The following is a 21,503-nucleotide window of genomic DNA, read 5'->3' as shown; positions in this document are numbered from 1 at the left end:
GTATTGTGCCACTCAGCAAAAAACGCATGTGTGAAAGCAGCCCAAGTGAAAAATAAGACTAAACCTTCACATAGTCGTCTAATTTTAATCAACAAATAGGTTGTAATAAAGCCATCTGTTCTTCCCTTGTACGTATGACGTATATTTCACTTGTTATTTTTTCTCTTAGTTGGACAGAACGTACACTGGCTTGCAGACGCTGGGTGCTGAAACGGTACGCTTTGCTTTGTCTTTGGGAACTTTCTGTCTCTGAGGTTCTGGATTGCTATGATTATTACGGTGTTCATACGTGAGTTACTACCGGCCGTATTTTTCTTTGGAATATGTTTGTGTACAATTTATATCTTTTGAGAGATTTCTTGCAATAATAAACTAAAGGTTCGTCTACCCGAACCAACTGGCGGCACTAAAAGCCCTCCAGCTAGCGCTCTAGTGTGTGATCGGTGATCGTTTTGTAGCCTACTTATATAGACAGTCCTCGATTCAGATGTGACCGATTAGAAATAGATCATTCAGTGCACTTGGGCTGCATTATGTTTAGCAGCACAGTTGTATACACAGAACGGTGCACTGCTGAGCGATGATCTTTCATGCACCAAAAAAGATCATTTCACCCGACTGACGCGTGTTTTGCTAGTTCATTGAGTGCTCAGCAGCCTGTTTTGACTACAAGATTGTCATGAAACAAGCATTCCCATGAACAGTCGTTTGCGGTAAACTTGCAGTGTAAATGGACCCTTAGGGGTACTTTGCACGCTGCGACATCGCAAGCCGATGCTGCGATGTCGAGCGCGATATTCCCCTCCCCCGTCGCAGCAGCAACAACTTGTGGTTGTTGGCGTAGCGAACATTATCGCTACGGCAGCTTCACATGCACTCACCTGTCCTGCGACGTCGCTCTGGCCGGCGATCCGCCTCCTTCCTAAGGGGGCGGGTCATGCGGCGTTACAGCGACGTCACATGGCAGGCGGCCAATAGCAGCGGAGGGGCTGAGATGAGCGGGACGTAAACATCCCGCCCACCTCCTTCCTTCCTCATTGCAGCCGGGACGCAGGTAGGTGTTCCTCGCTCCTGCGGCTTCATACACAGCGATGTGTGCTGCCGCAGGAACGAGGAACTACATCGTACCGTAGCTGCAGCGGCATTATGGAAATGTCGGACCCTACACCGATCATACGATAATGCCGCTTTTGCGCTCGTTAATCGTATCAAAAAGGATTTGCACACTACGATATCGACTGCGACGCCGGATGTGCGTCACTTTCGATTTGACCCCACCGACATCGCACCTGCGATGTCGTAGTGTGCAAAGACCGCCTTAGGCGATGTGCCCACTGGAGAATATACCTGTGGACTTTTCTACAGGTATTTCCGCAGGTTCACACAGCTATCCATTGTTACGGTATTTCTGCGGAATAGTTGCGGTTAACCTGCGGAAACAGTGCGGAATTCCTGCTGATTTCCCGCCCTGTATATCCATAATGGAAAAGCAGGAATTCCGCAGATAATTCTGCATGAATAATTGACATGTAGTTACATGCTGCTGCGGGAAATCCGCAGCCGCAAATACCGCAGCATTGATAGAGCACTCTCCATATCCCAGAGGATAACATGGGGAGTGTCTGTACTTGCATAAACCCGCGGGTTTATCTGGCAAATCTAGAAAATCCGTGGGTTTTCCGCACCAAAGTCTGCAGTTACTTTCTCCTGTGGGCTCATGGCCTTAAGCCCCATACACAGGATACTGTCTGCCAAACCCACCGATATAGACAGGTTCGGGTGAAAGTCTAATGAGTATGGGGACCCCGACAAATTATCTTCTGGGAAGGTGAGGTCCAGCATGTCTGATTTCAGACTAATATTTTTTCTTCTCCCTGGAAATAAGGCTGTCGGCAGCTCTCATGAAGAACACAGAAGCGCTAGGCTGAGGAAGCACTCGTGTATGGGAAAATCGGGCAAGATGGCTGCCAGCCGAACTATCATTCAGCTGACCGGCATCTTGCGTGTACTGGGGAAGTTTGGTGTTCAGAAGTCTAACCGTTTTTTTCTTTCTTTACTGTTTGTCTGCAGGTTGTTGAAGTTGAACTCCTTAGACACTCGTTTGGAGAAGATTACCTCTTTTCACAATCTTCTAATGAATCTAGTCAATCTGAAGAATCTGTGCCCGAACCTCCCATCAGTAAACCATCATCACCACACAAAGGGACTCATGCATTAGCAGAAAAAGGTAGATTTGAAGGGAATCCGTCACCAGGTGTTTGCCACCTAAACTGAAAGCAGCATAATGTAGGGACAGAGATCCTGATTCCAGTGAGTGTCACGAAATCCCCTCAGCCCATCCCGTACACATTAATGTCTGTCGAATGCACCAATATTGACGGGTTCGACCGACAGTATAATGTGTATGGGAGCCCCGGACAATTTACTGTGAGGTGGTCAATATCGTTCCAGCATGTCCAATTTTAGAGTGATGGTCTCATTGTGTCCTGGTGATGAGCTTAGACTAACCGTATTGTTAGGAGGACATTAATCTGTCATCTTTGTTTTATGTATGGATTAACATTTGCTTAATGTTGTTGGGTTTTGTTTTTTTTAATAAGGCTATGGTTCATCAGATCCAACATTTACACCCACCAAAGTGACCCAGAGGTTCACCATTGGGGCACACGGCAGCACTGCTTTCCAGCCCATCACTGCCAGCTGTAAGATTGTCCCCCAAGGTCAGGCAACAGGGCTAGGGATGGCTGACTCGCCCGGGAAATCTTTCCAGCCAATTACAATGAGCTGCAAAATTGTGTCTGGTAAGGCTCCCGAATTCTTATACCTTTATTTCTCTTTAAGTCTGTATTACTAAAAATTCTAAAATTAAAATGGATTGTTCTTAAACGTTCAGGTAGTCCGACAAGCAAGCACTCCAATGTATCTCAAGCCGGGACACGCTCACCTTTGCCCAAGATTCATGGTACCAGTTTCATAACTCAAAATATAAAGGTAAAGGTTAATTTTAATACAATTATATCTACATGAGAAATTTTGTTTCCACTGATGTAACCCACCTATCAGCTAGATTGGAAAGCTACTGAGTACCAGCAAGTCCTGCCCTGAGGAGTTCAAACAATCTTTATATTGCATTCAGTTGAACGGAGGGAAAAAAAACCCCGCAATTTTGTAAAAAATACAATAATACCATAGCTGTAAAGTTACCAAACCAGTTCAGTCTTTCTCTTTCTAAAAGTTGGAGACACAGAAAACCATGAAACTAGAAGCTGACATTTAGGCAATAAAATAGTTAGCGCCAACTGGCACAAAGAGAAGCAACAGTTAAGTATTAACGAAGCTGAGGAAAACATGGTTCAAAACTAAAAAACAGTATACAAGCTCAGGAGCTGTGTCCTCCAATGAAGGCTCCGAGAAACAGATTTTACAGTGAGTATCCCAAATCCTCTTTCTCTATCGCCTTCATTGGGGGACACAGGACCATGGGGTGTATGCTGCTGTGACTAGGAGGCTGACACTAAGTGAACATAAAAAGAGTTAGCTCCTCCCTGGCAGTGTACACCCTGAGCCGGAGGCGGTACTATGCCAGTTTTTTGCTTAGTGTCGTAGGAGGCTGATGTGGGCCCATATCTCTGTTTCCCAACCTCAGCCTAGGCTATTTATTTTTTTCCGTTTTTTTCAACTATACGGCGCCGCTCAGCGTTCTCATCCTTTTCTTTTTCGCTCCTAATTGGGAGACCCAGACAGTGGGTGTATAGCTACTGCCCTCTGGAGGCCGCACAAAGAACTACACTTAAAAGTGTAAGGCCCCTCCCCTTCTGGCTATACACCCTCCCGTAGGAGTACAGATTCCTCAGTTTTAGCTTTGTGCGCAAGGAGGTCAGACACGCACGCATAGCTCCATTGTTTTTAGTCAGCAGCAGCTGCTGACTATATCGGATGGAAGAAAAGAGGACACATATAGTGTCCCCAGCATGCTCCCTTCTCACCCCACTGTATGTCGGAGGTGTTTGTAAGGTTGAGGTACCCATTGCGGGTACGGCGGCAGGAGCCCACATGCTGATTCCTTCCCCATCCCTTTTTACAGGGCTCTGGGTGAAGTGGGATTTACCGGTCTCCAGGCACTGAGACCGTGCTCCATCTACAGCCCCTGGAGAAGATGCTGGATGGAGCGGAGTACATCAGGGACATGGCCCTGCTTCCTCAAGGTACTCTGTGTCCCCGTGCATTTGGCGCTCACACCGCAGCTTGCTGGGTGTTGTAGTGCGCCGGGGGACATCAGCGCTACGGCGCTTGTGCCAGGCCTCATTCAGCTTCGCTGAAGCAGGCACACTAGTGGGAAACGGTCGCGCCGGCCGCTGGGACTGCGGCGCGGCTGGCACTTGTGGTGCGCCGGGGACTTCAGCGCGGCCCGCGCTTTTACGGCGGCCGCGCTGATAACTCGAGTCCCCGGCTTTTGCGGCCTGCTTCCGTTCGTTCCCGCCCCCGGACCTGCCAGTCAGGAGAGGGGCGGGACGCTGGCCACGTCTAGGAACGGTCATGCCGGCCGCTGGGACTGCGGCGCGGCTGACACTTGTGGTGCGCCGGGGACTTCAGCGCGGCCCGCGCTTTTACGGCGGCCGCGCTGATAACTCGAGTCCCCGGCTTTTGCGGCCTGCTTCCGTTCGTTCCCGCCCCCAGACCTGCCAGTCAGGAGAGGGGCGGGACGCTGGCCAGTGCATCAGCGCTGAGGGCTGGAGTCGTTTTTACATACTCCAGCCCTCACAATCGGCACAGAGGGGACACTGTTCCCGCACTTTTGTTTGGGAACTCCCACGGACCGCCCCTCTCCACAGACGCCGGCAGCCATTCCTGCTGACACGCTGAGCTGCAGAGGGGAGCCGGGGAGACCCAGACAGGGAATCTGCAGCCTCTTACCCGCTATTCAGCGGGCGGTAAGCCCCCTCTTGTGCCAGTATTATTCTTAGTATTTTGTTTCTACAAATACTTTGTATTGCATAGCGCTGGTCGCCCTTTGGCTATAGACTCTCTCACATTGCAGAGAGCCAGCAACATGTCGTCCGTAAAACGCAAGGGTGCCAAGGCACAGACATTATATGCTTCCTGCACCGCTTGTGGGACTTTTCTACCGGCAGGCTCCACGGACCCCCATTGTGTGCAGTGCTCGGCCCCTGCGGCGCTTGCACAGTCGGGACCTCTGCTGGACGTGACCCAGGGTGTACCACCTGTGAATGCTGTCCAGGTGACAGGAACTGAGTTTGCAGCTTTTGCTGACAGAATGTCTCTCACTATGTCACAAATTCTTGACACATTGCGAGCTAGGCCTGTACTTCAGGCCACGGACACTGTGCAATCATTGCCCCCTGGTCCCCCTCAGCTCCAAGCTCCGGGACGGGCATATACACCTCAGGGTGAAGACTCTGACTCGGACGATGGCCCCGGGCAGCCTAAGCGGGCTCGCTATGACGGGCCTTCACATTCATCTCAATGGTCAGGATCCCAGCGAGATGAATCTATGGGTGATGAGGCGGACGTAACTGATCAGGATTCTGATCCTGGGACCGCTCTCAATCTAGATACACCAGATGGTGACGCCATAGTTAATGATCTTATATTTAACATCAATAAGATGTTAAATATTTCCCCACCAGCTCCTCTTGTGGAGGAGTCAGCTTCGCAGCACGAGAGAATCCATTTCAGATACCCTAAGCGTACTTTAAGCACTTTTCTGGACCACGCTGACTTTAGAGACGCAATCCAGAAACCCCACGCTTATCCTGAAAGGCGTTTTCCTAAACGGCTTAAAGATACACGCTATCCTTTTCCCCCTGAGGTGGTCAAGGGTTGGACCCAGTGTCCAAAAGTGGATCCTCCAATTTCCAGGCTTGCAGCTAGATCCTTGGTTGCAGTTGAAGATGGAGCGGCACTTAAAGATGCCACTGACAGGCAGATGGAGCTCTGGCTGAAATCCATCTATGAAGCGATTGGAGCGTCATTAGCGCCTTCTTTTGCGGCCGTATGGGCACTCCAAGCTATCTCAGCCGGGCTTGCGCGAGTTGACTCCGTCACACGTGCATGTGCCCCGCAGGTAGCACCATTGACCTCGCAAATGGCGGCATTCGCGTCGTACGCGATTAATGCTGTTCTTGACGCTACAAGCCGCACGGCAGTGGCGTCAGCCAACTCCGTTGTTTTGCGTAGGGCCCTGTGGTTGAGACATTGGAAAGCAGATTCTCATTCCAAGAAGTGCTTAACCAATTTGCCTTTTTCTCGTGACCGATTGTTTGGAGAGCGTTTGGATGAAATCATCAAACACTCCAAGGGTAAGGACTCATCCTTACCGCAACACAGACAAAACAAACCCCAACAGAGGAAGGGTCAGTCTGGTTATCGGTCCTTTCGAGGACCGGGCAGGTCCCAATTCGCCTCGTCAAAAAAGACTCAAAAGGACCAGAGACGCTCAGATTCTTGGAGGTCTCAGTCACGCCCAAAAAGGACAGCCGGAGGAACCGTTGCCAAGACGGCGTCCTCCTGACTTGCGGTCTCCGATTCCCACACCCGCGGTCGGTGGGAGGCTTTCCCACTTTGGCGACATCTGGCTGTCACACGTCAAAGACCGTTGGGTGAGGGATATTCTGTCTCACGGGTACAGGATAGAGTTCAGTTCTCGTCCGCCAACTCGTTTCTTCAGAACTTCTCCACCACCAGACCGAGCCGATGCTCTGTTGCAGGCGGTGGCCGCTCTAAAGGCGGAAGGAGTGGTGACCTCCGTCCCGCTTCAGGAACAAGGTCACGGTTTTTACTCCAATCTGTTTGTGGTCCCAAAAAAGGACGGATCGTATCGGCCCGTCCTGGATCTAAAGTTGCTCAACAGACACGTAAAAGTCAGGAGGTTCCGGATGGAATCCCTACGCTCCGTCATAGCCTCAATGTCTCAAGGAGATTTTCTAGCATCAATAGATATCAAGGATGCGTATCTCCACGTGCCGATCGCACCAGAGCATCAGCGTTTCCTACGCTTCGTCATACACGACGAACACCTACAGTTCGTAGCGTTACCTTTCGGTCTGGCAACAGCCCCCCGGGTCTTCACCAAGGTCATGGCAGCAGTAGTAGCTGTTCTGCACTCGCAGGGTCACTCGGTCATCCCGTATCTAGACGACCTGCTTATAAAGGCACCCTCTCAAGAGGCATGCCAACACAGTCTGAAGGTGGCACTAGACACTCTCCAGAGTTTCGGGTGGATTATCAACTTTCCAAAGTCTCATCTAACCCCGACCCAATCTCTGACTTATCTTGGCATGGAGTTTCATACTCTATCAGCGATAGTGAAGCTTCCACTGGACAAGCAGTGCTCGCTACGGACTGGAGTGCAATCTCTCCTTCAGAGCCAGTCGCACTCACTGAGGCGCCTCATGCATTTCCTAGGAAAGATGGTAGCAGCAATGGAGGCAGTCCCGTTCGCGCAGTTTCATCTGCGCCCTCTACAATGGGACATTCTACGCCAATGGGACGGGAAATCGACGTCCCTCGACAGGACTGTCTCCCTCTCTCAGACTGCCAAGGACTCTCTCCGTTGGTGGCTTCTCCCCACCTCATTGTCACAGGGAAAGTCGTTCCTTCCCCCGTCCTGGGCAGTGGTCACGACGGATGCGAGCCTATCAGGGTGGGGAGCGGTGTATCTCCACCACAGGGCTCAGGGGATGTGGACTCTGGAAGAGTCCACCCTGCAGATCAATGTTCTGGAAATCAGAGCAATCTATCTTGCCCTGCGAGCCTTCCAACAATGGCTGGAAGGCAAGCAGATTCGGATTCAGTCGGACAATTCTACGGCGGTGGCTTACATCAACCACCAAGGGGGAACACGCAGTCGCCAAGCTTTTCAAGAAGTCCAACGGATTTTGACGTGGGTGGAAAGCAGAGCGTCCACCATATCCGCAGTTCACATCCCAGGCGTGGAAAACTGGGAAGCAGACTTTCTCAGTCGCCAGGGCATGGACGCAGGAGAATGGTCCCTTCACCCGGACGTGTTTCAGCAGATCTGTTGCCGCTGGGGGACGCCGGACGTCGATCTGATGGCGTCACGGCACAACAACAAGGTCCCAGTTTTCATGGCACGGTCTCACGATCACCGAGCACTGGCGGCAGACGCCTTGGTTCAGGATTGGTCGCAATTCCGACTCCCCTATGTGTTCCCACCTCTAGCATTGTTACCCAGAGTTCTCCGGAAAATCAGGTCCGACTGCCATCGAGCCATACTCGTCGCTCCAGATTGGCCAAGAAGGTCGTGGTACCCGGATCTGTGGCATCTCACGGTAGGCCAACCGTGGACACTACCAGACCGTCCAGATTTGCTGTCTCAAGGGCCGTTTTTCCATCTGAATTCTGCGGCCCTGAACCTGACTGTGTGGCCATTGAGTCCTGGATCCTAGCGGCCTCAGGTTTATCTCAGGAGGTTGTTGCCACAATGAGACAGGCTAGAAAACCATCCTCAGCTAAGATCTATCACAGAACGTGGAAGATATTCTTAGCGTGGTGCTTGGCTCAAGGGTTTTCTCCCTGGCCATTTGCATTGCCAATTTTTCTTTCCTTCCTGCAGTCTGGGTTGGAAAAAGGTTTGTCGCTTAGCTCTCTTAAGGGTCAAGTCTCCGCGCTATCCGTATTCTTTCAGAAGCGCTTGGCACAGCTTTCTAAAGTACGCACGTTTCTCCAAGGAGTTTGTCATATCGTTCCTCCTTACAGACGGCCATTGGAACCCTGGGATCTGAACAAGGTTCTCATTGCTCTCCAGAAGCCGCCTTTCGAGCCTTTGAAAGAGGTTCCCCTTTCTCGGCTTTCACAAAAGGTAGTTTTTCTTGTGGCGGTCACGTCTCTTCGAAGAGTGTCCGAGCTAGCGGCGTTATCTTGCAAATCTCCCTTCCTGGTGTTTCACCAAGACAAGGTAGTACTGCGTCCAATTCCAGAGTTTTCTCCCAAGGTGGTTTCTTCCTTTCATCTCAATCAGGATATCACCTTACCATCTTTGTGTCCGCATCCAGTTCACCAATTTGAAAAGGGTTTACATCTGTTGGACCTGGTGAGAGCACTCAGGATTTACATTTCTCGCACGGCGGCTCTACGCCGTTCGGATGCGCTCTTTGTCCTAGTCGCTGGTCAGCATAAGGGATCGCAAGCTTCCAAATCCACCCTGGCGCGGTGGATCAAGGAACCAATTCTTCACACATACCGTTCTGCTGGGCTTCCGATTCCATCTGGACTGAAGGCCCATTCTACCAGAGCCGTGGGTGCGTCCTGGGCATTACGGCATCAGGCTACGGCTCAGCAAGTGTGCCAGGCGGCTACCTGGTCGAGTCTGCACACGTTTACCAAACACTATCAAGTGCATACCTACGCTTCGGCAGATGCCAGCCTAGGTAGACAGGTCCTTCAGGCGGCGGTGGCCCACCTGTAGGAAGAGGCTGTCTGACAGCCCGTTCATGTGGTATCTTTTTACCCACCCAGGGACTGCTTTTGGACGTCCCACTGTCTGGGTCTCCCAATTAGGAGCGAAAAAGAAGAAGGGAATTTTGTTTACTTACCGTAAATTCCTTTTCTTCTAGCTCCAATTGGGAGACCCAGCACCCGCCCTATTTGTTCTTAGGGTTTCGTTTTTTCGGGTGCACATGTTGTTCATGTTGTTTCTTAAGTTCTCCGATCGTGTTATCGGATTGAATTTGTTTTTGAAACTGTTATTGGCTTTCCTCCTTCTTGCTTTGGTACTAAAACTGAGGAATCTGTACTCCTACGGGAGGGTGTATAGCCAGAAGGGGAGGGGCCTTACACTTTTAAGTGTAGTTCTTTGTGCGGCCTCCAGAGGGCAGTAGCTATACACCCACTGTCTGGGTCTCCCAATTGGAGCTAGAAGAAAAGGAATTTACGGTAAGTAAACAAAATTCCCTTCTTTACGCTTTTTATCTCTTCTGCAGGATTAAAGATCCCACATCAGAGAGTATCCTCGCCTGCTCTGTCCATACAGAGCCTGGAATGCCAGGGTATCGTCCCCACTCGAGACACAGCCCTTTTTCCCCTCCGACCCCATGGTACCACCCCAGGGGCTGATTGGGGTCCCACTCATTTACGTTTTATGGGCTTACTCCCCGTCGACCCCTATGGTACCGTCCCAAGGGGTGTTTCGGATGGAGACGGCGAGGAAACATCGCAAGCACAGGAGCGCTCACAGCATCAGGCCTCCCCCAGCGTTCTCCTCTGTTTCACTGGGCCCAGGCAAAGGAGCACACACTGCAGCGCAGGAGCGCTCTGCAGTCTTCCACACAGCCCCCCAGCAGCCTCCCCTGGCACTTGCCAGCACAAGCCTGCACTCACCGGGGGCCTTCAGCAGCCAGGATGGGACCCAGGGACCTGGACACCGCGCAGGGACGCAGGTAAGCCCTGCTCCGCGCGCAGCGCTGCGCTCCCGGCGGCCGCCGCTCTCAAATTTAGTCCCCGGCTTCGGGCCTACATTAGGCCGGAGCTCTCCGCGCGCGTCTTTCGGGCCCGCCCCCCGCTTTTTCTGCCCAGCAACAGCAGATATCATCCCTAGCACGCCCCCTCAGTAAAAAAAAAAAAAAAAAAAAGGCAAAAGAGCGCGTTTTCTTGCAAACGGCCCACCACAGCACAGGCAGACCACTGGGCAGCAGCATCTCTTTTCCGGTGGCTGTCCCCTGATACTCTGAGCCTCCTGCTGACCCGGGGAGGACACAGGCCTGGGTGCGTGCTGGTTCTGATTAGGACCAGCAACTTTTCTTACATTTTTTCTTCTCACTTTTTTCCTCCTATCTCCTGTCTCCTCCCTAGTGTCTCTAGTAGGAGCCCCCTGAGCAGCCATGCCTAACTCTAAGTCCTCCCGATCCAAACAGGTCCCGTTCATAATGCATTTTGCGTGCTCGTCCTGCAACGAAAAATTCTCCCAAGGCCAAGCTACCCCCCTCTGCGCAGCTTGCGTCCCTGACCCACAGCCCACGCAGATTGCCCCAGACGCCGCCGACACCCCCATCCCACTCGCTACTGCAGCAGTACAGGATGCACCGAGCCCCAATGCGCTCCCTCCCCCGGAGTGGCTGACTTCTCTCTCCCAGTCGGTGGATTCCCTGTCGAGGGCGTCTCAGACCATCGCGCAGGCTTTGCAGTCACTCCCTACGCTCAGCCATGCCCCGCAGGTCCAGCCGTCGCAGGGTGACAGTCAGTCGGTCTGACCCAGAACCGACTACAGGAGCACGGAAGCGGACCCGCACGGTCTCGTCTTCCGATTCCTCCCAGAGGTCTCTCTCCCCTCCAAGGCCCGAGAGCCACTCGTCTCTGAGACCGTGTGATGATTCAGGGGAAGAGTCGGATGCAGCCTCCCTTATGGACTCGGATCAGGCAGCCGACGTCTGGCGTATGGTGGACAGCCTGGTCAACGCGGTGAATACGACGCTGAAGCTACAGCCTGACTCTGCCACCACCCAGAGCTCACAGGTATCTTTCAAACGACTTAAGCGTGTTCACAGGTATTTCTGCGATCATCCGGAGTTCGCTGAGATCTTACGCAAGCACAGACAGCAACCGGACAAGACGTTCAACAACGGTAAGTCGATTGATTTACACTATCCCTTCCCCGAACATCTCAGGAAGGAATGGGCGGGCTCACCGGTGGTCGACCCTCCGGTCTCCCGTCTGGCCTCGCATACAGTTCTATCTCTGCCGCAGGGAACATCGCTCCATGATGCCACGGACCGTAACATCGAGAGATTCGCCCGTTCGGCTTTTGAGGCGGCAGGCGCGGCACTGTCTCCGGCCTTTGCCGCCGTCTGGGTAGCTAAGGCCATGGTGACCTGGGCCGACACCCTCCGCAGAGGGCTTCGCTCGCAGTCGGGCGATCCCGAGCTTGTCAACATGGCTGCACAGATTGCCCTGGCGGGTGAGTATATCATTAACGCATCTCTGTCTACAGCCAATTGCGCAGCACAGGCGGCCAGCAACACGGTGGCAATCCGCCGGGCAGTCTGGCTCAGAGCCTGGAATGCAGACGCGGCTTCAAAGAAATCACTTACCGCTCTCCCGTTTGCAGGAGGCCGACTGTTTGGGGACAGGCTCGATCAGATTATCGCCGAGGCTACGGGAGGAAAGAGCACCTCCCTTCCACAGCTGAGACCAAGGCGTTTCCCACGCCGCCAGCCGACCTCAGGTTTTCGCCCCTTTCGCAGCTTCAGTTCCCCGGCACAGCCTAGGAGGAACAGATCCCCACAGAGAAGCAGGAAGAACCCGTCTTTCAAAACAAATCCCTCCTGGCGTTCCAGACCACGCCAGCCTGCCAAACCAACATCTAGATCTCAGCGATACTCCTCGAAATGACTCCTGGTCTTCGCGCGTCAGCGCAGACCAGGTGGGGGGGCGCCTTTCTCTGTTCCAACATGTCTGGCTCCCTTTGATCACAGACGCTTGGGTCAGAGAAATCCTAGTCTCGGGTTACAAGATAGAATTTACGTCAATTCCTCCAAGCCGCTTCTTTCTTTTCCATCCTCCCGAGTCGGACGCGCGAGCTCGCCCCTTTTTTCACGCCATCAAATCTCTGCACCGCTCAGGGGTCGTGGTTCCGGTTCCAGATTCGGAGCGGTTCAGAGGAGTTTACTCCAACCTCTTCGTTGTCCCCAAGAAGGATGGCACTGTGCGCCCTGTTCTCGACCTCAAGATCCTCAACAGGTACGTCAGAACCCGAAGATTTCGCATGGAGTCCCTCCGATCGGTGATTGCCTCCATGGAGGTCGGCGAATTCCTCGCCTCTCTGGACATACAGGACGCATATCTGCATATCCCAATTGCACACCAGCACCAAAGATTCCTACGCTTTGCCGTAGCACACGATCATTATCAGTTCACTGCCCTACCGTTTGGTCTTGCTTCCGCGCCTCGAGTGTTCACGAAAGTCATGGCCGCTGCCATGTCGATTCTGCACTCCAGAGGTGTTTTGGTAATTCCATACCTGGACGACTTACTGATCAAGGGGTCCTCTTTCAACGACTGTCGTCTAAGTGTCCAGATCACCATCGACACTCTATCCCGTCTCGGTTGGCTCATCAATCGGAAGAAGTCCTCGTTGTCCCCGGCTCACCGGATTACCTTCCTAGGCATGGAGTTCAATACCATCCAAGGACGCATGTTCCTTCCACAGGAAAAGATTGTCTCCCTCCGGAAAGACGTCCAGACCCTCCTCCACTCCAGGGCGGTGTCCATACGATTTGGTATGAGGGCACTAGGTCGGATGGTGGCGGCAATAGAGGCGGTTCCGTTTGCCCGCTTCCACCTTCGCCCTCTTCAGCTATTCCTGCTGCACAATTGGGACAAGTCTCTATTCACCTTGGATCGCAAGATACGTTTGTCCCCGAAAGTCCGCCACTCGCTGCGCTGGTGGACCAACAGGCAGAATCTCGCCAAAGGAACGTCGTTCTTACCAGTGCACTGGAAGACGGTCACCACCGATGCCAGCCTTCTGGGCTGGGGAGCGGTCTTCCAGCACCACACGGCTCACGGTCAGTGGTCCTACCAGGAAAGCCAGCTCCCGATCAATGTTTTGGAGATCAGAGCAGTCCTACGAGCCCTGCAAGATTTTCAACACCTTCTCCAAGGGTCTCCAATCAGGATTCAATCGGACAACGCCACGGCGGTGGCATACATCAATCATCAGGGCGGCACGAGGAGCGTCATGGCGATGAGAGAGGTGAAGAGGATCATACAGTGGACAGAGTCTCACAACGCCAGGATCTCCGCGGTACATATCCCCGGCGCGGAAAATTGGGCGGCCGACTACCTCAGCAGACAGGGTCTGGCGTCGGGCGAATGGTCTCTAAACAGAGAGGTTTTCAAGCAGATTTGCCACAGGTGGGGGACTCCGGATGTGGACCTGATGGCCTCGTGGTTCAACAATCAAGTTCCACAGTTCATATCCCGCTACCACGACCAGCAGGCGCTAGGAGTCGACGCCCTCATTCTTCCGTGGAAACAGTTCAGACTACCGTTCATCTTTCCGCCGTTGCCACTGATTCCAAGAGTCCTCAAGAAAATCAAGGCAGAGGGCATTCCGGTGATTCTCATCGCTCCAGAATGGCCCAGGCGAGCATGGTTCGCAGAACTCGCACAGCTCGTCCCAGACACCCCATGGCGGCTTCCAGATTGGCCGGACCTGCTGTCTCAGGGTCCGCTCTTCCATCAAAATTCAGGGGTTCTCAATTTGACGGCATGGCTCTTGAATCCTGGCTGTTAGCCCAGTCAGGGTTTGCTCCAGAAGTGATTCAGACTATGATTAGGGCTCGAAAGCCCTCATCGTCGAAGATCTACTACCGGACCTGGAAGGCATTTTTTCAGTGGTGCGAGGTCAACGGCAATCTCTCCCCACTAGTTTTTTCACTACCGACGCTTCTAGCGTTCCTTCAGGCAGGGTTGCAAGCGGGTCTCTCGCTGGCAACCATCAAGGGGCAGGTTTCGGCTTTGTCTGTTCTTTTCCAAAGAAACCTAGCATCACGTCCGCAGGTCAAGACGTTCATCCAAGGAGTCGCTCATCTGAATCCGCCCTATTGGGCTCCGCTAGAACCATGGGATCTTAATCTGGTTTTAGGATCCCTCCAACTGGCTCCCTTTGAACCACTCAGAGAATCTTCATTCTCACACTTATCCTGGAAAGTGGTCTTTTCTTCATCGTTTCTTATGGGAGACCCAGACCGTGGGTGTATAGCTTCTGCCTCCGGAGGACACACAAAGTGCTACACTAAAAGTGTAGCTCCTCCCTCCGAGCATATACACCCCCTGGATGACAAATCTAACCAGTTCAATGCTTTGTGTTCAGGAGGTCACACACACACATGCATTCTCTGATTTTTGATTTCAAAGATTTGGCATTCGAGTCCAATCGGACAACGCGACAGCAGTTGCCTACATCAATCACCAGGGCGGGACTCGCAGCCGCCTGGCGATGTTGGAGGTTCATCGCATCCTTCAGTGGACGGAGGACTCCAAGTCCACCATATCCGCAGTCCACATCCCAGGCGTAGAAAACTGGGAGGCAGATTATCTCAGCCGCCAAACCGTGGACAGCGGCGAGTGGGCCCTGCATCCGGCAGTGTTCCGGTCAATCTGCCGCAAGTGGGGCACTCCGGAAGTGGATCTAATGGCATCCCGGCACAACAACAAGGTCCCGGTTTACGTGGCTCGCTCCCACGATCCTCAGGCCTTGGCAGCGGATGCGCTGGTTCAAGATTGGTCCCAGTTCCGTCTGGCCTACGTGTTTCCCCCTCTAGCTCTCTTGCCCAGAGTCCTGCGCAAGATCAGAATGGAGGGCTGTCGGGTTATAATCATTGCTCCAGACTGGCCCAGGCGAGCTTGGTACCCAGACCTGCTCCGTCTGTCCGTAGAAATGCCGTGGCATCTCCCGGACCGCCCAGACCTTCTCTCTCAAGGTCCGTTTTTCCGCCAGAATTCTGCGGCTCTCAGATTGACGGCGTAGCTCTTGAGTCCTGGATCCTGACGGCTTCAGGCATTCCTTCCGAGGTCATCTCCACTATGACTCAGGCTCGGAAGTCTTCCTCGGCCAGGATTTACCACAGGACTTGGAGGATTTTCCTGTCCTGGTGTCGCTCTTCCGGCCATGCTCCTTGGCCGTTTTCTTTGCCGACCATCCTGTCCTTTCTACAGTCCGGCCTGCAGCTAGGACTATCCCTCAATTCCCTCAAGGGACAGGTCTCGGCTCTGTCAGTGTTGTTCCAGCGGCGTATCGCCCGACTGGCCCAGGTGCGCACCTTCATGCAGGGCGCATCTCACATCATTCCTCCTTACCGGCGGCCTTTGGATCCCTGGGACCTTAATCTGGTCCTCACGGCCTTACAGAAACCCCCCCTTTGAGCCTCTTAGGGAGGTTTCTTTGTTTCGACTTTCACAGAAAGTGGTCTTTCTGGTGGCCATAACTTCTCTCAGGAGAGTCTCTGATTTGGCTGCGCTCTCTTCGGAGTCAGCCTTTTTGGTTTTTCACCAAGACAAGGTGGTTCTCCGTCCGACTCCGGACTTTCTCCCTAAGGTGGTATCTCCTTTCCACCTTAACCAGGACATTTCATTGCCTTCCCTTTGTCCGGCCCCTGTGCATCGCTTTGAGAAAGCGTTGCAGACTTTGGATTTGGTGCGTGCGCTCCGGATCTATGTGTCACGCACCGCCGCTCTTAGGCGGTGCACCTCTCTTTTTGTGCTAACCACGGGTCAGCGCAAGGGTCTCTCGGCTTCTAAACCGACCCTAGCTCGTTGGATTAGGTCGGCCATATCCGATGCCTACCAATGTTCTCAGGTGCCCCCTCCGCCAGGGATTAAGGCGCACTCGACCAGAGCTGTCGGTGCCTCCTGGGCTTTCAGGCACCAGGCTACGGCTCAGCAGGTTTGTCAGGCTGCCACTTGGTCTAGTCTGCACACCTTTTCGAAGCACTACCAAGTGCATGCTCATGCTTCGGCAGATGCGAGCTTGGGCAGACGCATCTTTCAGGCGGCTGTCGCCCATTTGTGAAGTTAGGTTTTGCCTACTTCTCAGTTTCTGTTTATTTCCCACCCATGGACTGCTTTGAGACGTCCCATGGTCTGGGTCTCCCATAAGGAACGATGAAGAAAAAGAGAATTTTGTTTACTTACCGTAAATTCTTTTTCTTATAGTTCCGACATGGGAGACCCAGCACCCTCCCTGTTGCCTGTTGGCAGTTCTTGTTCCGTGAGTTTTCACCGGCTGTTGTTGTAGACAGAGGTTCCGGTTATTCCGGGTTTTACTCTCTACTTATGGGTGGATGTCCTCCTTCAGCTTTTGCACTAAACTGGTTAGATTTGTCATCCAGGGGGTGTATATGCTCGGAGGGAGGAGCTACACTTTTAGTGTAGTACTTTGTGTGTCCTCCGGAGGCAGAAGCTATACACCCATGGTCTGGGTCTCCCATGTCGGAACTATAAGAAAAAGAATTTACGGTAAGTAAACAAAATTCTCTTTTTTGGTGGCGGTCACTTCAATCAGGAGAACGTCCGAACTGGCAGCTCTGTCATGCCGCTCACCTTTTATGGTTTTTCACCAGGACAAGGTTGTCCTGCGCCCGTCTCCGGAGTTCCTGCCGAAGGTGGTGTCTCCTTTTCACCTGAATGAGGAGATCGTGCTTCCATCTTTTTGTCCGGCACCCACTCACTCCTTGGAAAGGTCACTACACACTCTGGACTTAGTACGAGCGCTCAGGACTTACATCTCGAGAACTGCGCCTTTCCGCAAATCAGACAACCTGTTCGTCCTGCCTGCTGGTTCCAAGAAGGGCATGCCGGCGTCCAAGGCTACCATTGCCAGATGGATCAGATCAGCCATTGCGGAGTCCTACCGAGTCAGGGACAAGTCCCCTCCGAGGGGAGTAAGAGCCCATTCCACCCGGGCAGTTGGGGCGTCTTGGGCAATCAGACACCAGGCTTCTGCCGAGCAAGTCTGCAAAGCCGCAATGTGGTCCAGTCTTCATACCTTCACCAGGTTTTACAGGGTCCACACCCAGGCATCAGCAGATGCCTGCCTTGGGAGAAAGATGTTGCAGACGGCCGTCGCACACCTCTAAAAAGGTAGTAAACATTTGTACAGAGCGTTCCCACAGAATTTGTTGTTTGCTTTGGTTCTGTAGGATGGCTTATGTACCCACCCAGGGACTGCTTTTGGACGTCCCATGGTCCTGTGTCCCCCAATGAAGGCGATAGAGAAAGAAGGATTTTTGTGTACTCGCCGTAAAATCTCTTTCTCTGAGTCTTCATTGGGGAACACAGCACCCACCCTGTTTGGATTGTGAGGTCTTCCTTTACCGGATGTTTCCCGATGTTGTTTGCGGGTCACCTTTGTTTCCATCCGGCTACTGTATATTTACGTGCCCATAAGGCACTGTGTTTTTGTCAACACACATTTTTCTCTTGTATTACATTGTTTAGTTATGGTTGTTCAAGGCTCTCCTACTACTGCTTTTACACAAAACTGGCATAGTACCGCCTCCGGCTCAGGGTGTACACTGCCAGGGAGGAGCTAACTCTTTTTATGTTCACTTAGTGTCAGCCTCCTAGTCACAGTAGCATACACCCATGGTCCTGTGTCCCCCAATGAAGACTCAGAGAAAGAGATTTTACGGTGAGTACACAAAAATCCTTCTTTCGCTCCATTGTTGGATGCAGGAAACCATGGGATATCCAAAAGCTCTCAGCTCAGACCCGTTTCTACAATAAACTCTGTTATGTGTTGTTAGTCTTTTTCATGTGTCTTTCAAATATAGCTTATGACTTGGGCAGCAGGATATAATCACATATCCTGTCTTCCCACCTTAGAGACCGAGAGAACACTGTGGTCTCGTCCACAGCATACCCTCTCTGGTCTGTCCAGAAGGACCCTACCTTTTAACACATCAAGAGTGTCTCTGGGCAGCCACCTGAACTGTCCTCACCATCCATACCCAGTTTGATCGTCCACGATAGCGAGACTGCATCGGGGGATGACTGATCCATCCCCAGAGAATGCCTCGAGGGACCCTTGGAGATATCGCCCATTCTGTAAAAAGGATTTAAGACTGTGTCTGGACAGGTACCTCTCTCATTTCCTTATACATGGGCAGCGGAGGGTTCCCAATCTGTTCGGGCCCAGGGTTCACTCCCCTCCTAGCAGAAACACAGTTCATTGGTTACCCTTCCCTCCGCAACTCCTTCCAAGTGATCATTGGATGGAACTGCAATGAGTTTCTTCAGCAACACCCGTTTGCACCCGTAAACTTAGGCCCCCGGCTTCGTCAAGGCCTACTTCCTACAGGCCATGCCTTCTGCCGTCTTCCCACGAATGTGTTATATGCGCTCGGTTTTATTTAAAACTGCCCACTGGCCAATTGGGGGTTGCCCTTTTTTCGTTATCGTTCCTTTGGGAGACCCAGACCTTGGGTGTTTAGCTTCTGCCTCCGGAGGACACACAAAGTACTACACTTAAAAGTGTAGCTCCTCCCTCTTAGCTTATACACCCCCTGGTGAGCCAGTCCCAGCCAGTTTATCGCTTTGTGTTCAGGAGGCATACATCCACACATGCATTCTCATATGATTTTTTGCTTTTTGGAAAGAGATTGAAGAAGTGCGGGTCCACGTCTGGACTCCTGGCATGTCCCTTCTCACCCCACTGTGTCGGTGGTGTTGTAAGGTTGATTTCCAAGGCTGGAGCCTTACATGCCGTGCTCCTTCACCATCCCTCCTGGGCTCTGGCTTAAAGTGGGAGCCAGCGCGGTCTCCATGCCTGGCTGGACACCGGTCTCCGTCCACAGCTCTTTAGGACTCTGCTGGAACGGAGCACTCATCCCCAGGGACCTGGCCCTGCGTCTCAGCAGCTATGTACAGGAGACGTTCATATGTTGGGGGTCCCTGTCCTTTATTGTATGGGGAGAGTGTGTTTGCTGTATTTATTTTGACATTTCCGACGGGTTCTCTGGCTTTCGCCCGAGAACCGCGCCGATGGTGCCTGCGCGTCGGCCTCGCTGCTCAAATTTAGGCCCCGGCTTTGCCGGAGGCCTAGTTTCTGTTACCGGCGGCCATTCCCTCACCTGTCACTCATGCAGAGGGACAGGCACGGCTCCTCTCGGCGGCCGTCCTGCACAGGGGAGGGACACTCCCCACTGCTTGTGCGTGACTCCTCCCCTGCAGGTCTCTATGGCCCTCCAGATCCCGCTTTCCTACAGAGACGCCCCCGTCCCGCCCCCTCTCTTCGCTCCGGCAGCCATTTTCTTGGACAGGGTTCACTCTGCGCTGGGCCATCCTGCACTCTGCATCCCTGCTGAGGTGCTGTGCATTGGAGGTCCGGGCTTCGGGATCTGGAGGGCACACAACACCGCTTCCTGCGGTCTGGTAAGCCACAGCCGGTCTCTGGTTGTGGACCTCTGTATATACTCCCTGGGGTTCATTCTCTTTGTAGAAGCTGTCCCCACTCCAGCAGCATGTCTCACACGAGGAGCAAGGCTCCAAAGCTTTATACTGTATGCGCTGCATGTAAGCTCCTGCTGCCTGAACCGAGCACCTATCCACATTGTGATGTCTGCTCTAACTTGGAGGTGCCACAGCCTGGAGCCTCACCCCCAGTGGTCTCTCAGGCTGCTTCTGCACCTGTGGCTGAACCCCCGGCCTGGGTAGAGTCCTTCTCTAGGTCTATCTACCAGTCTTTTGCTGAGTCCATGGGACTTCTGTCCAGGACTTTGATGAATATGCGTCAGCCCCCTTCACAGGGTGCCTCTAATGCTCTTGCTAAGGGTTCTTTAGGATCCCTATCATCTGACCTCCGTCCACCGGAGCTCACAGAGGATTCATCATCAGGGCACAGACCCCGTCCTCCTAAGAGGAGCCGCAGGGTTTCCTCTCCCTCCTCATCCCGCGGCTCTGATTCAAGAGCTGACTCGCAAGATGAGGAGGATGCCTTTACAGGGAACTCGGAGGCTAACTCCATGTGCCCCATTGATCTTTCCGAGGGTGACTCAGATCTTAGTGACTTGATTGCTTCCATTAAGTCTGTACTGGATCTCAATCCGCCAGTATCAGAGGAGCAACCCTCTCTGGCAGAAAAGCACCAGTTTACCTCGCCTAAGAGAGTAAAGAGTGTGTTCTTTAACCACTCCAGATTTCAGACCGCTGTGACCAAACCCAGGGCCTGTCCTGACAAACGCTTCCCAAAGCGTGGTTCTGATGACCGTTTTCCCTTTCCACCTGAGGTGGTCAAGGAGTGGTCTCACTCCCCAAAGGTAGACCCTCCGGTGTCTAGGCTCTCAGCCCGGACCGTTGTCGGTGGCTGATGGCACTTCCCTTAAGGATTCCACTGACCGTCAGATTGACCTTCTGGCCAAATCCGTGTATGAAGCGGCGGGGGCCGCGGTTTCCCCAACTTTTGCAGCAGTGTGGGCTCTCAAAGCCATCTCTGCTTCTCTAGAGGAGATGCATTCCCTCACCAGGGAATCTATGCCCGAGATGGTTGCCTTAACTTCTCAAGCTTGAGCTTTTTCATCTTATGCCATGTCTGCCATGCTAGAGGCTTCTCACCGCACTGCGGTGGCTTCGGCTAATTCCCTCGTTATCCGCAGGATCTTGTGGCTTCGAGAGTGGAAGGCAGATGCTTCTTCAAAGAAGTACCTTGCTGGGCTCCCTTTTGCTGGTTCCTAATGGCATCCCGTCACAACAACAAAGTTCCTGTTTACGTGGCTCACTCCCACGATCCTCAGGCCTTCGCCGCGGACGCTCTGGTTCAGGACTGGTCCCAGTTTCGTCTGTCCTACGTGTTTCCCCCTCTAGCTCTCTTGCCCAGAGTCCTGCGCAAGATCAGAATGGAGGGTCGTCGAGTCATCCTCATTGCACCGGACTGGCCCAGGCGAACTTGGTATCCGGATCTGCTCCAACTGTCCGTAGAGATGCCGTGGCATCTCCCGGACCGTCCAGATCTACTCTCGCAAGGTCCG

At 52.9% G+C, this 21,503-nt stretch overlaps 1 protein-coding gene across 3 annotated transcripts in view; it reads left to right on the top strand.

The window, feature by feature from the left end:
* Window positions 1-21,503, top strand: part of YEATS2 (YEATS domain containing 2) — a 234,585-nt gene that overhangs the window by 55,366 nt on the left and 157,716 nt on the right. For all 3 annotated transcript variants that reach the window (XM_075340905.1, XM_075340906.1, XM_075340904.1), the window contains exons 9-12: window positions 170-214; window positions 2,071-2,227; window positions 2,601-2,801; window positions 2,894-2,991. In XM_075340905.1, coding sequence (XP_075197020.1) covers window positions 170-214; window positions 2,071-2,227; window positions 2,601-2,801; window positions 2,894-2,991 — 501 coding nt within the window. The remainder of the gene's footprint in view (window positions 1-169; window positions 215-2,070; window positions 2,228-2,600; window positions 2,802-2,893; window positions 2,992-21,503) is intronic.

Source organism: Anomaloglossus baeobatrachus, chromosome 3, assembly GCF_048569485.1.
Source record: "Anomaloglossus baeobatrachus isolate aAnoBae1 chromosome 3, aAnoBae1.hap1, whole genome shotgun sequence".
Lineage (NCBI taxonomy): Eukaryota > Metazoa > Chordata > Amphibia > Anura > Aromobatidae > Anomaloglossus > Anomaloglossus baeobatrachus.
The sequence above is the reverse complement of the archived record's forward strand: the minus strand, read 5'-3'. Positions and strand labels throughout refer to the sequence as shown.